The following is a 15,257-nucleotide window of genomic DNA, read 5'->3' on the forward strand; positions in this document are numbered from 1 at the left end:
GAATTTTAGGCTTCATTATTAGCATTTTTAAAATGTGATTTAAAAAAACAAAACAAAACATGGCAATCTGGGCCTCTTTTCTAACTTTAGGAAAACTTGTTTTTCTTCTAAGCCAAGACAATTTCTTTTGGTATGTGAAAACTTGCTTTTTCAGCAATTAAACAATAGAAAACATATTCTGAAGGTCCTTAAATGCACTTGCAAGATTAAAAGATACAAACCCAGCTGCTAAAGACAGTAATGTAATCCATACTTTTGCCACTTATGGAATGCTATCCGCAATCAATGTTTCATATTGTTCAGTTCTCACATGTAATCAATTTGTCTGATTGCTTGCTTTCTGACATATCACACATACTGAATGGGTGTCTCATTTGTTTCTATATTCTATAGAAAGATCTGACCTACCTTAATAAATGCTTTTCATTTTGCCTTGACATACAAATGAGATTTGTGGCATTTGGAAGCACACACAAAAAAAATCACTTTGACAATTCAGAGATTAAGTTTTAATCAGTTCCATACCAAACTCAGGGGTAATAGCAACACATGCAACTTTCCCGTTAAACAGTAAGCATGTGTAATAACATTTTTTAGCATCAAAGAATATAAAATAATAAATACACTATCAATACTCACCCTGCCTCCACCATGGCATCCACTGCATTTGTATCGGCCCCGGCCATGGCATTTGTGACATTCCTGAAATAGAAATGAGCCACCTATATACAGTCCAGGGGTGGGTTCTACTTACCTTTACTACCGGTTCACAATGGAACCGCGCGTGCATGCGCAAAAGCTTCACATGCACAGATCACCCATGATGATGTTGTGGTGGGTGGGCAGAGTCTCCCACTGGTTTTATTACCGGTTCTATAGAACCGGACCGAACCGGGAGCAACCCACCACTGATACAGTCACTTAAAATACAGTGACTTAAAATAGACTACTGCATATGGTGATACCTGAATTAGGCAAGGATGACTGTCAACAAAGGCAGTTATTCTTACCTAATTCAAGTGTTAGCATGCATCTGTTCTATTAATTATGGCAAAGAAAAAAAAGACTTTTGTGCTACATAAGACTAGCAGCTGTAGGAGTTTCTGATAATATAGCAAAAAGAAATATAGGCTGAAGAGCCATATTTTATTGCTTCTTTAAAATTAGAGAAGTGCAATGGAAATTGTATTTTGCTCCTTAATAGCAGATTCTATTCATGTTTTGAAATCAGTGTTAAATGGAGAAGAAGGCCAGTCATCATCAGCCCCACTTCAGGTCTTCATTGAGGTAGAGCAACACAACTCCACCAGTTCCTTCATTTCATCAAAGGGGAACAACACACCTCCACAAGATGATATACATCACTCTCCATATCATCATGGCATTGTATTTTATTATTTTATTTATTTTATTATTTATTAGATTTGTTTGCCACCCATTTTGCTTCAAGGTGTCTCAAATTCAATATTATGATGGTAGACATAGACAGATGTTTAGAGTGGATTTGGCCTTTTCATCCACCTGTCAAGTCCTTCACAATTTTGAAATATGATAATCTAGTCCGTACCTTCTCTATATTTTTAAAGAACATTATATGAAACCCTCAACTGATCAAATCCATGAAAGATCTGGAAATAAAATCCCATGAGGAATGGTTAAAGAATCAGAAATTGATCTTTTAATCTACAGAGAAGACTAACAAACAGAAATACAGTGGTCTTCAAATATAGGATGAGCTGTTACATAGAACAGGCTAATTGTTTATTGTTTTGTTTGTTGTTTGTTTTGATAAAATTACCTTGAGTAAAGAAGAATGAGGAACACGAAACTTTTTTGTGTCTTCTTGAAACATCTGTGGAACTTGGACTTTAATGTCCCAAGGTCGAGGAGATACACCATTTTGTGGACCATCCACTAAAGCATCTGATAAAAGAAAACAAATAGATGCCACAATTCAACATAAGATTTAGCACTTTTAAATCCATTGCGATCAATGAAACTAACATTTTAAAAGTGCATCCTTGAATTATATTTATTCTCATCAGACATTCCTATCAATTTTGACATCTGTTGTGGCTGATCCATAGCACTGAATTTATTTTACTACATTATTACATCATTTTGTATTATATTACATTATGAGCCATGGTGGCGCAGTGGTTAGAATGCAGTACTGCAGGCTACTTCTGCTGACTGCCCGCTGCCAGCAGTTTGGCAGTACAATTCCCACTGGCTCAAGGTTGACTCAGCCTTCCATCCTTCCGAGGTCGGTAAAATGAGATTGTTGGGGACAATAAACTGACTCTGTAAACTGCTTAGAGAGGGATGTAAAGCACTGTGAAGTGGTATATAAGTCTAAGTGCTATTGCTATTGATATTTTATTGTCCTGAGAGTATAGATTTGGGACCTGCAACAAAATCTTGGAATCTATTCAGCAGGCTTGCATCCTTTTAGCCTGGATGTGGGACTATGAGGCAACCATCTTGCTGTAGCGGCTAAGGCATCAGGCTACAAATTGGGAGACTGTGAGTTATAGTCCTGCTTTGGGCACAAAACCAGCTGGTAACCTGGGCCAGTCACTTTCTCTCAGCCCTAGAAAGGAGGCACTTCTGAAGTCTTGCAAGAAAATTACAAGGATTTGTTCAGTCAGTCACCAGCAGTCAACACTAACATGAAAACACCCAAAAAAATAATAATGGGACCATTAAGATCAAAGACTGACTGTATATTTATTGTTGGTGATGAACAGAAAAGCTTGCTTGGAACTTTTTCTGTCTTTGAGCACAACACATGTTGACTAGAGAGGAAAGGGAAGAAAGTTCATTTGTTGCTCTGTCTCAGGCAGCAAAATGATTTGTGCCAGCTGTCATTTATATTGCTTTTCTCCTTCTCCCACTTCCAAGTTACTTGCCAGGCTCTTGCCAACAGCCACAGAAGAGATGAAGAAAGAGAGAAATAAAGGCAGAAACAAAAGTTGGATAAATCCCCTCATTTCTGTGCTGTATTGCTGATATACATCTGAGAGACAGACAGAACAAGATTTCATAGCATAGGACCAGAGATTGATTAGAGATGGAAAACCTGTCTCTGCTGAATATATTTTATAAAGAATTCCTCACAAGTTCCAGTTGGAGTCAAAGATGACAAGTTAAGGCTTATTGTGTGACATCAACTACAACCGTTAAAAATATTTCACAAATGGTGTATTCCCACTTTGTTTAGAATCAAGGGAACCAGTCCAATATTATACCATTCTTTATATCAAATATTGATAGGCTTTCATGAAAGTCTTTTTTTAAAAAAATGGGAAGAAAATTTATAATCTGAATTTGATGAATCAGCTTGAAAGTCTTCATGGCATAAAATTCTCCTCCATATTTTGGTGAGTCATCTGGAATTGGCTATAGAAATAATTCATAGATGGCATTGTACTGTACAAAATTACATTTTATTGATCAGGACTTTTTTTTGGTGTATAGCATTACAGGCAAACTGTTATATATTGTGGTCTCCTATCCCTTTTAGATATTCATTTGGATTAAAGGTTTTAAGGAAATTAGGAAAAAAATATATAACAAATTTGAGTAATTACTGTTCCTACAGGTATGATTTCTATGTTTTCCCAAATTTATAAATTGGTGATACAGAAGAAACAGAATCAATATTTTTTCTGTTAGCTCCTGAGTCTATGACTGGAAAATACTGCAATATTTTCTTTGGATCAATGGCATTTTACAGTGGGAAATTGTACTTGACTGCAAAAATGGGGAAAACACAGTAATAAAGAGTCTTGAAGAACTCTTTTTATTTATTTATAGCCCACCTTTATTATTTTTTATAAATCACTGAAAGTAACAAATGTATCCAACACACCTTCCTCCTCCTATTTTCCCCACAACAACAACAACAACCCTGTGAGGTGTGTTGGGCTGAAAGAGAATGACAGGCCCACAATCACCCAGTAATTTTTAATGGATAAAGAAGGACTTGAACTCTCAGACTGGTTTTAGCCTGGTGCCTTAGCCTCTGGAACAAACTGGCTCTTTCCTTAAGAATAGTTTTATTTAGTTTTTCCACTCCGTTTTTACCTATTTTATTAGACTTTCTAAAACATTGTAACTACATAATCTAATTTTTTAATATAATTTTTCACGGATAGAACTACTGAACGGAGAACTTTAATGTCTTTGATTCCTTCATACAATTACATCCATAAATGCACAACTATAGAAATTTGATTAATAAATAAATACTGTAAACTATGTTTTAATGATAAGCATTGTATGTGTGTATTTATTTTCAGTTGATGTTTTCTCCTCATTTTAATGATTTTTAAAATTATTTCTGATGTGTTTCTAGTTCACTTTTTAGAAAAAGCAACTGGTTAATTGACTCATTTGGGAGAGAAAAGTTAAGAGGAGCAAAGAATGAAATTTTGCCTGCAGATGGTAATTGAAAATTGGAAGAAAATGGCCTTGATTAGAATCATTTTCTGCTTCTTCCTCTTTCTATTGGGGGAGCAAAACAAGCCCTATTGACTGGCAGGTCTTACAATTGCTGCCTTTTAGGGATTGTTCCCTTCTGCTTGGCCTCATTCTTTTTCTTGGCTTTCCTGGATGTTTGGACACATGGATGATCCTTTGTTTTTTCTGTTGTTCTCTAGAAATTGAAATATCTGAAAAGGTTACATCTTGGCAACTGGATCAAAGTTTGTTAATCTGAGACATTTCATTACTCATCCAAGTAACTTCATCAGTCAATTTTTTAAAAAAAAAATAGGCAGAAAGTCAGAGAGTTGTTGGAATGTACTGTTGGAATAAATGTCCTTCTGGATTCAGTTCCAAGTGGGAAGAAAGACACTGGAAACATGGAGACTGCTTGGAAAGACAGTTTTAATGGTGGACAGGACCACATGGTTTGAAGTCCTGGGCAAAAAAGAGCATATGGGTGAGTGAGAGAGAAAGAGATTTATACCCTCTCTTGGGCCCCGCCTTGGAGCTTCCTGTTCCTGTGTAAGAAATGTATTCTGATTGGTTGTCTGACTCCTATGGGGCCATGTGGTGAGATGAGTAGAGGGCTAATCCTATTATGTCCTGAGGGTGAAGGTCTTTTGTGTTGTAGATAAGCTGGCCCAGCCTTTGTCTTGTAGATAGGTTGACACCAAAACATCTGCTGGGGGGGGCAGGGAGCTGAGGCTCTGAGTTTATGTCTTTAGAAACATGTTTCTCCTTTAGGGAAAATATAATATTCTGCCTTTTTAATATTTTCTAGGATATTTCATTTTCCTAGGAGAGGGGTGGATGCTAACTTCCTACAGTACTAACTCTTGCCTAACCAACTACAGGAGTTTCTCTCCCAAATGTATTGCAATATGTAAATATGTAAATCATCCAGGCCAAAAAGTCCAACTAAAAAGATTGAAACTTGATAACAAGGAAAAGCTGACACCTTAGCTTCATAACAGCAAAGTAGCATTCATGAAACCTTATTTGTAGCTTCATTCCAAAATGTCTAGGATGCTACTTAAAGGTTTAGTGGGGGGGGGGAAGTAAGTAAAGCTTTACAGAATTTGGGGTGGGGGGGTGGGAAAGCAAGGACAATATGCATCATTTGCCAGAGCAGAAACTCACTGGATGATGTAAGAGCTGAATGGATTAACAATCTTCTAAAGAGGTTGGGAACAGAGCATGGAATTTAATAAACCATTATTGGATCAATTGCAGGATAATAATTTTAAAAAGCACCTGCTTCCCAGGTAATACATAATAATACAGCAATAACTAAAGTGAACGTTCTGCATTTTTTAATCTCCCTGAATATAAGAAAATCTGGTCTGCAAAGAAACTATTCTATTCCACAATGGTGAGCACAAGATATCTGAACTCTGTTAGAAAGGCTGATAGGATAATTTTATTGAAACATTCCTTTAAAATCATAAAAAGTAAGCATAGTATAATTTCACCTTTCATATTCTTCATAATTTATCAAAGTTAATTTTATGTAAAACCTGTAAAATGAATGGATTATAGACATGCCTTCTTATAGGGGGGTTACTACTGTATTATATTTGAAGGATTTTTTTCACTGGAATCAAGATTCATGTATTATATACAAAGTGACTTTTTTTTTGGAGGGGGGAATATCATTAACTGAGGTTACTCTTTCTAAGACTTCTCAAATTTTTTTATTATTTCAGATACTGCAAGAATTTCTCATCCTGAAGGAAAGTTGATTTTTTTTCCCTATTACAATGGCTGTCCCACTTATGAAAACATATCACAAAGCCATCAGGGGAGTTAAAAACTCTTTGTAATGCATAGGAGAATTTTGTTTGTTTGTTTGTTTGTTTGTTTGTTTGATTGATTGATTGATTGATTGATTGATTGATTGATTGATTTCCTGCCCATCTCGCCTTGAGGTAACTCAAATGTTTAGATCATTATCCTCTTCTTGGCAGAGGAAAACGTATTTTCATCATAGGTTATGCTAATTTCTTTAGCAGAAGGCTTTTACTCTTCTGGAAAAGCTAGCCCACTTGACTTTTACAAAATTATTAGTTCAAGCAAGTCTGTATTTAAGACTTCCAGAGTTCTTTTGTATTATGCCAAGGGCAAGTTGATGGGAAGGCTCTGTTTTTCCTCCCCTAAAGTAGCTAAGAATTTTTTTCCTGTTGATTCAAGGTGCAAAGTGTCCAAGAACACTGAAGGAACACAAAAGTGCTACAACTTAATATATAACTTTGCCTTTGCTAGGGATCTTCAAATAGAGGGAGGATGGTCATTGGTCAAAAAAGCTCTAGTGGACCCTGCACTTGTAGGGAACTAGAGTAAATTATCTCTAGGATTGCTTCCAGGTCTATGTTTCTATAATATACCGAAACAAATTGTTCATACTATGTTAAATATTAATTGTTAATAGTTTGTAAACAATTTATTCTTCTTTTTAATATTTAGATGCATTTTTTAATTTGGCTGGCTGTTCTGCCACCTAAACATTTCCCTGCCTTCTGACTGAAGTTGTATATATGTGAACAAGATACATACATGCATTCATTTATATCATCTTTCCCCTGAGAACTCAAGGCAGAGGGCATAATGTCTTGGCTTATTTTATTTGCACCAACCACAACTATATGAGAAAGTGAGTTAAGAGAAAGTGACCAACCCAAAGTCACACAGTGGCCAAAGAAGAACTTGAAATTCAAGTGTCCTTGAACTCAAAACAAGCCATGTTAACTACTAAAACTGGCAATAGCTGCTTTCTTAAGGCTGTAGAGCTGCTGTAACTTTGGCTCTGTCTATTGCTCTTCTGGATTAAATTAAAAATAAAAAGAAGTGATTGCTACTATAGGCACAGGGGAAATGCGATGGAGCATTAATCCTGATTGATTAAAATTCTGAGATAAAAATAGGAGCCTGAGTGGCGTAGGAGGCTAAAGCCTCCTAAGGCAGCATTTAACATCCAGCTGCCTGCAATTACTGCGAGTTCAATTCTCACCAGGCTCAAGGTCGACTCAGCCTTCCATCCTTTCTAAGGTGGGTAAATGGAGGACTCAGTTTGTGGGGGCAATAAGCTGACTTTGTATAAATATACAAAAGTATGAAGGCAATTGCTTAACGCATTGTAAGCCGCCCTGAGTCTCCAGAGAAGGGCGGCATATAAATCAAATTTAAAAAAAAAATGTTCCCTCACATCTCTACAAAAGGTTATTGTTCAAGGAAGACATGCCTACTCCTACTTTTCTGGCCAGGTGAAAAGAGTTAGTTGTGACTAATGTCTAATCTAACCACCACTTCATTTGCCAATACACAGTGCAGAATTGAGAGACAGCTTCTCTAGCTGTAATTAATGAGCCCTGCCAGTTTCAAAAGTGTTCAAATATTCAATTGATCTTCATATCAGGGATCTTCTTTCTCAACCTTCCTTTAAAAAAAATCATATGATGAGGTCAATATGCACCTATATCTCATTTCCTATTCTAAACATGCATTTCACCAAACTCAATTCTCAGAATAACTCTTGCACAAGTAAAGAATAGTTCTTGCATACCCATTAGGTTTATTGTATGCTAGATTCTGGATTGCCTCTATAACCAAATGCCTTGTACTAGTCAATAAAACAAAGATAACTTTTCCTATATTCTTTTTCTCTCACTTCATTTTCCACCTTATAGTAGCTATCTAAAGATATATCCTTTTACCATTTTTAAAACCTGCCTGTTCATTTTCATTTTTCTCTCCACATAAGGTTTAACCTTCCTTATAAGATCTTAAGCTACACTTTACTTGTGTGAGGAATAAAGGAAATGGTTTAATAATTATAACATTTTCTTCTATTTCCTTTATCTGCTATGAGTATACATTCCAAATCTTTTTAATCACTAGAGAACATATTTTGTTGACAAATCACTGTTGGAAGCAGTTGTTAACCATATCTTCTCTTGCAGCTTTAAACAATTAAACAGGTATTTCACTTGTTCATGGTGTTTTATTATTTGACAGCTGATCTATTGCCTGTCATATCACTCCATCTAGTGGAGTCATTTCCTGAATATATTTTCTCTCTACTGTCTTATATATACTTCTATGTAAAGATTCATAATAGTTTTCTCTTTGAAATTCTTTAGTAACTCTTTAGTAGTCTTAGATTAAATGTGAATTTTCCTTTGATTTCCTCTGTTTGTTGACAATTGTAACTAAGGTATTATTCCTTGTCTTTTGTTATGTAAATATACATTCCGTTCTCATACATTGTTATTGTTGCCCAAAGCTTTTATCCCTTGTCTTGCTTTGACTATCATGATCATTTGTTCTGAATCTTGGAATTTAGATCTCTTTGAAATAAAAGGGACAATTTTTTCCAAGACTGTTTTCAATAAATCTATTATCTGATTCTCTTTTGCATAAATTAATCTAGTCCTTATACAAATAGTCTTTGATTCGTGATCACAACTGGGACCAGAATTTCAGTTACTAAGCAATGTAGTCAACAGGTGAATCATTAAGGAACAGGACTAAATTTTATAACCATTATTATAGGGATTGTTAATTGAATCACATGATTGGCTCCCCAGCTGCCTTTCCAATTGACTTTGCTTGTTGGAAGCCATCTGGGAAGTTTGCAAATTGCAATAATGTGACTGAAAGATACTGCAGCCATCATAAATGCAAGCTGATCGCCAAGCGCCCAAATTGTGCACAGCATTTCTATTTTCACAATTAAATATTTTCCTTGTTCTATAATCCAATTTTTCTATAGCCTTGTAAAACAAGGACCTTCTCTACACTCTTAATGTTACCTGAGGGTGCTACCAATGAAATGTCTGAAAGAAAACCATCCAGCTCAGAGAGCACCAAGGACCCCACAAGGACCTTCTCTTTCAGGACTGCACAATTAGTGAGCAGGGTTCCCTGTAGCTTTGCTCTAACCATGTCATCCCCGCCAGATTTATTCATGAAAGTCTGATGTTCCCCAGGAACTAGAAGATAACATGTCTCCTGGGAGGTTCTCATCATCTGGCCCCCAAATTCATCTAAATATTGCAGCTAAACAGTTTCTGAGAATCTCCTTACATTTAGAGCCAAACAGTTTTTTTCCTCAATAAATTTCTTCTAGATTTGTTTGTTTGTTTGTTTATGAGATTAGCCATCTTACTCACAGACTGATTCCTCTCATGCCTTCAGAATCTCACCTGTCCTTATTTCCATTGTGAATTACCCTTCCACTTTTCATCTTATCAGGTAGGATGATCCTATCAAAAGTTTATGTTCTCACTGTTGTATCTCTTTGAACCATTAAAACTATTGGGAAAGGTCCATTAAAGGAATAATTATTTTTTAAGAATATCTCTCATGGGTTGAAATATGCAGGAATGTAGGGGAGAAGAGAGAGAGATTTGTAGAAACAGCTTTTTTACCTCAGAGGTTGCTTAGGATCCTTCTTAGGATATTTCACGCATCTGGACAATCAAAATATCTTCTATACAACATTATAACATTTTGTGGCAATGATTTACATCTATTATGTACACAGAGTAAATAATTTTGATTAAAATATTCGCTTTTTTTTTTCAATTCTACTGAATGTTTACCATTTGTTTGGTATTTATTAATGGGAAATTTAGAGATTTCTTTTTCTTTTTCCAATACGTTCTCCTAATTCCACGCTACTGAGAATTATGTCCTTGTAATCATTGAATATTGTCTCTCATGGGTGCTCAGGACAAATTGTTTCTTAAAATAAAACTAGGATTTTTTTTGGGGGGGGGGTTGTCTCAAATACCATATTTGATAAATTTGATGTAAAATTCCACACATGTATGTATTTGGAAACTGTGAGTCCTAAAGCTGATTTGTATGTTTAGATACAAACGATAGTTTATAAGTGATGTGCACAGGTTGCATTTCATTACTGGACCCTTTTCTGCCAAAAACTCTTCAAAAAGATTCAATTGGAATTAAATGTATCTGTTTAAACATTTACTTACTGGTATAAGGCTCAAATGTCCATTCACATACTCTTGTTTCGCTAAAGGTTTTCAGTCGATACTGGGGAGAAAGACATCTTGTCATCAAATGTTAATTCTAGAATCCTTAGTCTGAGAAAAAGATTTTTTTTTTCCATTTTGGATCTTTTGAGACCTCATTTTAACTCACTCATGGATCACGCTATCTGTCATCATCAAGGTGGTTATGGAACAAAATGTTACTGAGGTCATTAAAGCATTTTGTTTACCCCTATGGGGCTTCAGGAGTTAGTCCAACTTCTGAACAAACATCACCTTTTTCTAGTTTCTGTCAGTTGCAGAAGTCTCACCTGTGCAAGGCTATTGATTTCCCCCACCTAGCTTTGTTCACTTCCTGGAAACCTATCCCAAAACACTTACTCTGTAGAAGGTCTGTGGCTTCAGTTCCTGAATGAGGAGCTCGCCGGCAGCTCTGTTGCCATAGCAACATTTGGAATTGACAAAACTGAGCAATGCACTCCTGGCCATGTCATCTGTCATTCTAGGGAACCTGGGAATTAACGAGACAGTAAGCACACTTTCAATTCTAAAGCATATATGCACCCAGTCTGTGGCATCTCCAGTAAAAAAGACTAAATTGAAGCTGGTGACTTAAGCCTTGCAGCTCCACTGGCAGAGAACAAGGATCATCTATGAAGAACCACATTGGTCCATAGTGGTTTTGGCCATGTTTCATTAATAAATAACATGCTTTTTTTTTTTTTTTTTACTTTAGGATTAACGTGATTTTGGCATGCTGGTTCAACATTGGCTGCCCTAATGAAGACTCCATTGTGAAAGCATTGCATCCCAGAATTTCTAATCCTGAGCATATCCATTTAATTTCAGTACAAGTAATCCTCAACATATGACCACAATTGAACCCAAAATTTATGTTGCTAGGTGAGAGATTTGTTAAGTCTGTTTTGCCCCATTTCCTCACTTTTCTTGCCACATTTATTAAGTGAATCCTTTACAATTGTTAAATGAATAACATGGTGGCTAAGTGAATCTGGTTTCTACCATTTGACTTTGCTTGTCAGAAGGTTGCAAAAGATGATCACCCAACCCTGGGACACTGCAACTGTCATAAATGTGAGTCAATTGCCAAGCAGCCGCATTTTGATCACATGACCATGGGGATGCTGCAACAGTGATAAGTGTGAAAAAAATGGTCGTAAGTCACTTTTTTCAGTGCTGTTGTAACTTCGAACGGTCATTAAACAAACTGTTGTAAGTTGAGAATTACCTGCACATAAAATATAGATGGAAAGGACAAATGATTTTCTTTATTTTCTAGATTCTGGTGCCTGGATGGCATCAGGAAGAAACTTATGTTGAAATGAACTGCTATCTGCTATGAGCCGTGATGGCGCAGTGGTTAGAATGCAGTACTGCAGGCTACTTCTGCTGATTGCCAGCTGCCAGCAGTTGCAGTTCAATTCTCACCAGCTCAAGGTTAACTCAGCTTTCCGTCCTTCCAAGTTCGATAAAATGAGGACCCAGATTGTTGGGGACAATGTGCTGACTCTATAATCCTCTTAGAGAAGGCTATAAAGCAGTGTGAAGCGGTATATAAATCTAAGTGCTATTGCTATCAGCACTTGTCAGACTCCTATGAGGCCAAGACTTTAAACGTGGTCCAGTCTTCTATCGTCTTGCTTGGAAATGACAGCTCATTGAATGTGCAAGTTTAATTTAGCTTTTGCTAAATTGAGCAAGGATATAACTCAGCCAACTACTAGAACCATAGCAAGGACATTTTCAAAAAGAAAAAGCAATAAAAAATGACTTACCTGCACTCCAGCAACACAGGGTTGCTCCTCTCTTCACTAAGTTTTTGCATCATCTCTGGAGGTGGAAATAACTTTTTCCTGCCTAGGTGGAAAGGTTCACGGAAGAATGAATAATGATGAATAGATACATTCAGTGATGGGAACAAGATGAATACTAGAGAAAAACACTCATAGCACTGATGGCATATTCAATCAGATCCCCTTTCTATGCTCGTGTGGTATCTCTACAGATGATTTACTGTATGATGTTTGAGGTGTTCTCACCAGCTGCTGCTGTGAATGTGTCTATACATTCTCTGAATCATATTTATTATCTCTTCATTCGTTCGTTCATTTGTTCCATTTGCACACATCTCATATGTATGGTCGAATCACACAATTAAAATAGCAACAGAAAATGGTAAGCAAAATACAAATAAAAAAGCAAAGTATATGTAGAACCATTGAAACCAAATTAAACTCATAAAACATAATCAGCAGGAGAGTATTTGGAGTTTGAATCTGGATCTTCAGCATAACTTTGTTATATATTCTGTTATATGGTATTTGCCAACTAGGTGCCTGAGGAAGATTTATATGGTAGATAACTCTATGCTATTAATCTTTAGAGTCACATGAGAACAGCTGTATTTTTCAGTAGTATACTTTTTTCCTTTTTTTACTAATAGCAAATCAGAAATTGATGCATACTAAAAAGAATGTTAGTATTTTTTATGAGAATTAATTATGTCTATGGAGAGTCTCAGTCATCTAGACCATGCTTGTCCCAGAAAGTGCTTTTTTTTCAAGAGGCAACTGGACTTTCTGTTTTTTCTTTGAAGACGTTTCACTTCTCATCCAAGAAGCTTCTTCAGCTGTGACTGGATGATGGGGAATGGAAGGATTTATACTCCTTGCAGACAGATGGTCATTTGCATTCTTTTAGCAGGTTGTTAAGGCCACCTGGAGATTTATCTATGTCATCAGGGTCACCTGAGTGGTGCAAATTGGTCTGGAGCCTTTTTTGAACTGTTGAAAGGACTGTGTTGTAGATTGGAGATAGATGATGTCATATTCCTTCTCTTCTGTTGAGAGAGGGCTGTTCATCTACCTCCACCCAGTTCTTGCAACCGTTCTTCATACGTTTTAGCCTCCAGTCCCCCTAATCATCTTTATTGCTCTTATACAACTGAAGCAATCATTAAAGCTCAATGGGTTATGTATACATACCATGATCACGAAAAGTCCATGTATCGAAACCAATTGGCGTAAAAAGATCCATAGGGGGCACTGAAGGACTTTCAGGTTCTGATTCCAGTTCCAGGGTAGCTATTTTAAATGTAAACAGTGAACATATATTTAGTCCAGCCATTTTATTTTTGTGCATAACATATAAACTATGGGGCCAAGCTACTTATGGAACGATCTTCATCCCATTAAAATATCTCTGTCCCTTTTGGTCAGGCAGGGAAGATATATTGCAGACCCCATCAATTAAAGGATTCTGACCTTTATAGGATTTATATACCACCAGTATATAAATATATATATATATATATATATATATATATATATATATATATTTAGAATAGTTTGTAATATATGTATATATACATATACATATATATATATACACATACACACACACACACACACACACATACACATACATATACATATACATATACAAACACACATACATACATACACGGATCAGGGGCAAAATGTACTTACCTTTCCTACCAGCTTGCTAATGTGTGTGCGCGCCGTTGTCTGTGTGCGCGCCATAGTCTGCACATGAGCAAAGCACAGAGGGTCAAAACTGGGAGGTGACAACATCCCAGTTTGGGGGCGGCGGAGCCTCCCACTGCCGGCACTACCGGCTCTCCGAACCACCTGCCGCCAGCACTACCGGTTTCCATGAACCGAATAGAGTCGGCTGCATTTCACCCCTGATACGGATGAATGGATGATAGATGGATGGATGGATGGATAAAGATAGATAGATAGATAGATAGATAGATAGATAGATAGATAGATGATAGATAGATAGATAGATAGATAGATAGATAGATAGATAGATAGATAGATAGATGATGGATGGATAGATAAATCATAAAATTTATTATGCCTTGACTTCCGATTGCCCAGACTTATGATAGAAATTCTGGGCCCAATAGTAGTTGTAGTTGTATATTGAGGATTACGCGTACCGGAACTAAAAATTATATATTTCTACAATATAGGTGGGAATAGCTGTGGGAATTGGAAATTTAGCCACTAAATTCGTAAGACCTACCAATATAATGACTTGCATTTACATTCCACTGAATTCATTCAAGTATAAAATATGGGTAATATGCTACATGTTGTACAACTAGTGTAAGAATATTAATGAGTGTTATTATATATATCTGTAAAATAAAATAAATGAGTTGCAAATCATTACACCATGAGGAATGATGGTATTTTATTAGTTACCGTATTTTCTGGCGTATAAGACGACTGGGCGTATAAGACGACCCCCAACTTTTCCTGTTAAAATATAGGTTTGGGCTATACTCGCCATATAAGACTACCCCTCTTCCAATGCACACCAAATAAAAATTAAAAAACATCAACTGGCTCACCTACAATGTAAAAGCAGCTGTGCTAGTCCCAAAATGGCCCCTGCAACAAGCAGGAACCTCACACAGCCACAAAAAGCCCCCCAAAAAACTTTCACACTCTACACACACACAACACAACTGGCTCACCCACAATGTAAAAGCAGCTGTGCTAGACCCAAAATGGCCCCTGCAACAAGCAGGAACCTCACACAGCCACAAAAAGCCCCCCCAAAAAACTTTCAACTCTAAACACACACAACACAACACAACTGGCTCACCCACAATGTAAAAGCAGCTGTGCTAGACCCAAAATGGCCCCTGCAACAAGCAGGAACCTCACACAGCCACAAAAAGTCCAAAAAACCAAC

At 36.6% G+C, this 15,257-nt stretch overlaps 1 protein-coding gene across 1 annotated transcript in view; it reads right to left on the reverse strand.

Annotated features, from left to right (window-relative positions):
- Positions 1–11,016, reverse strand: part of LOC139309494 (protein SSUH2 homolog) — a 35,166-nt gene extending 24,150 nt beyond the window's left edge. The window contains exons 1-4 of the mRNA XM_070933580.1: positions 10,887–11,016; positions 10,488–10,548; positions 1,799–1,923; positions 640–702 (exon numbers count right to left, since the gene is read on the reverse strand). Coding sequence (XP_070789681.1) covers positions 640–702; positions 1,799–1,923; positions 10,488–10,548; positions 10,887–11,006 — 369 coding nt within the window. The 5' untranslated portion in view covers positions 11,007–11,016. The remainder of the gene's footprint in view (positions 1–639; positions 703–1,798; positions 1,924–10,487; positions 10,549–10,886) is intronic.
- Positions 11,017–15,257: the final 4,241 nt, after the last annotated feature.

The sequence above is a fragment of the Pituophis catenifer genome, unplaced genomic scaffold (genome assembly GCF_029215685.1).
Source record: "Pituophis catenifer annectens isolate HBS135680 unplaced genomic scaffold, rPitCat1.0.hap2 SCAF_2, whole genome shotgun sequence".
Taxonomy (NCBI): Eukaryota; Metazoa; Chordata; class Lepidosauria; order Squamata; family Colubridae; genus Pituophis; species Pituophis catenifer.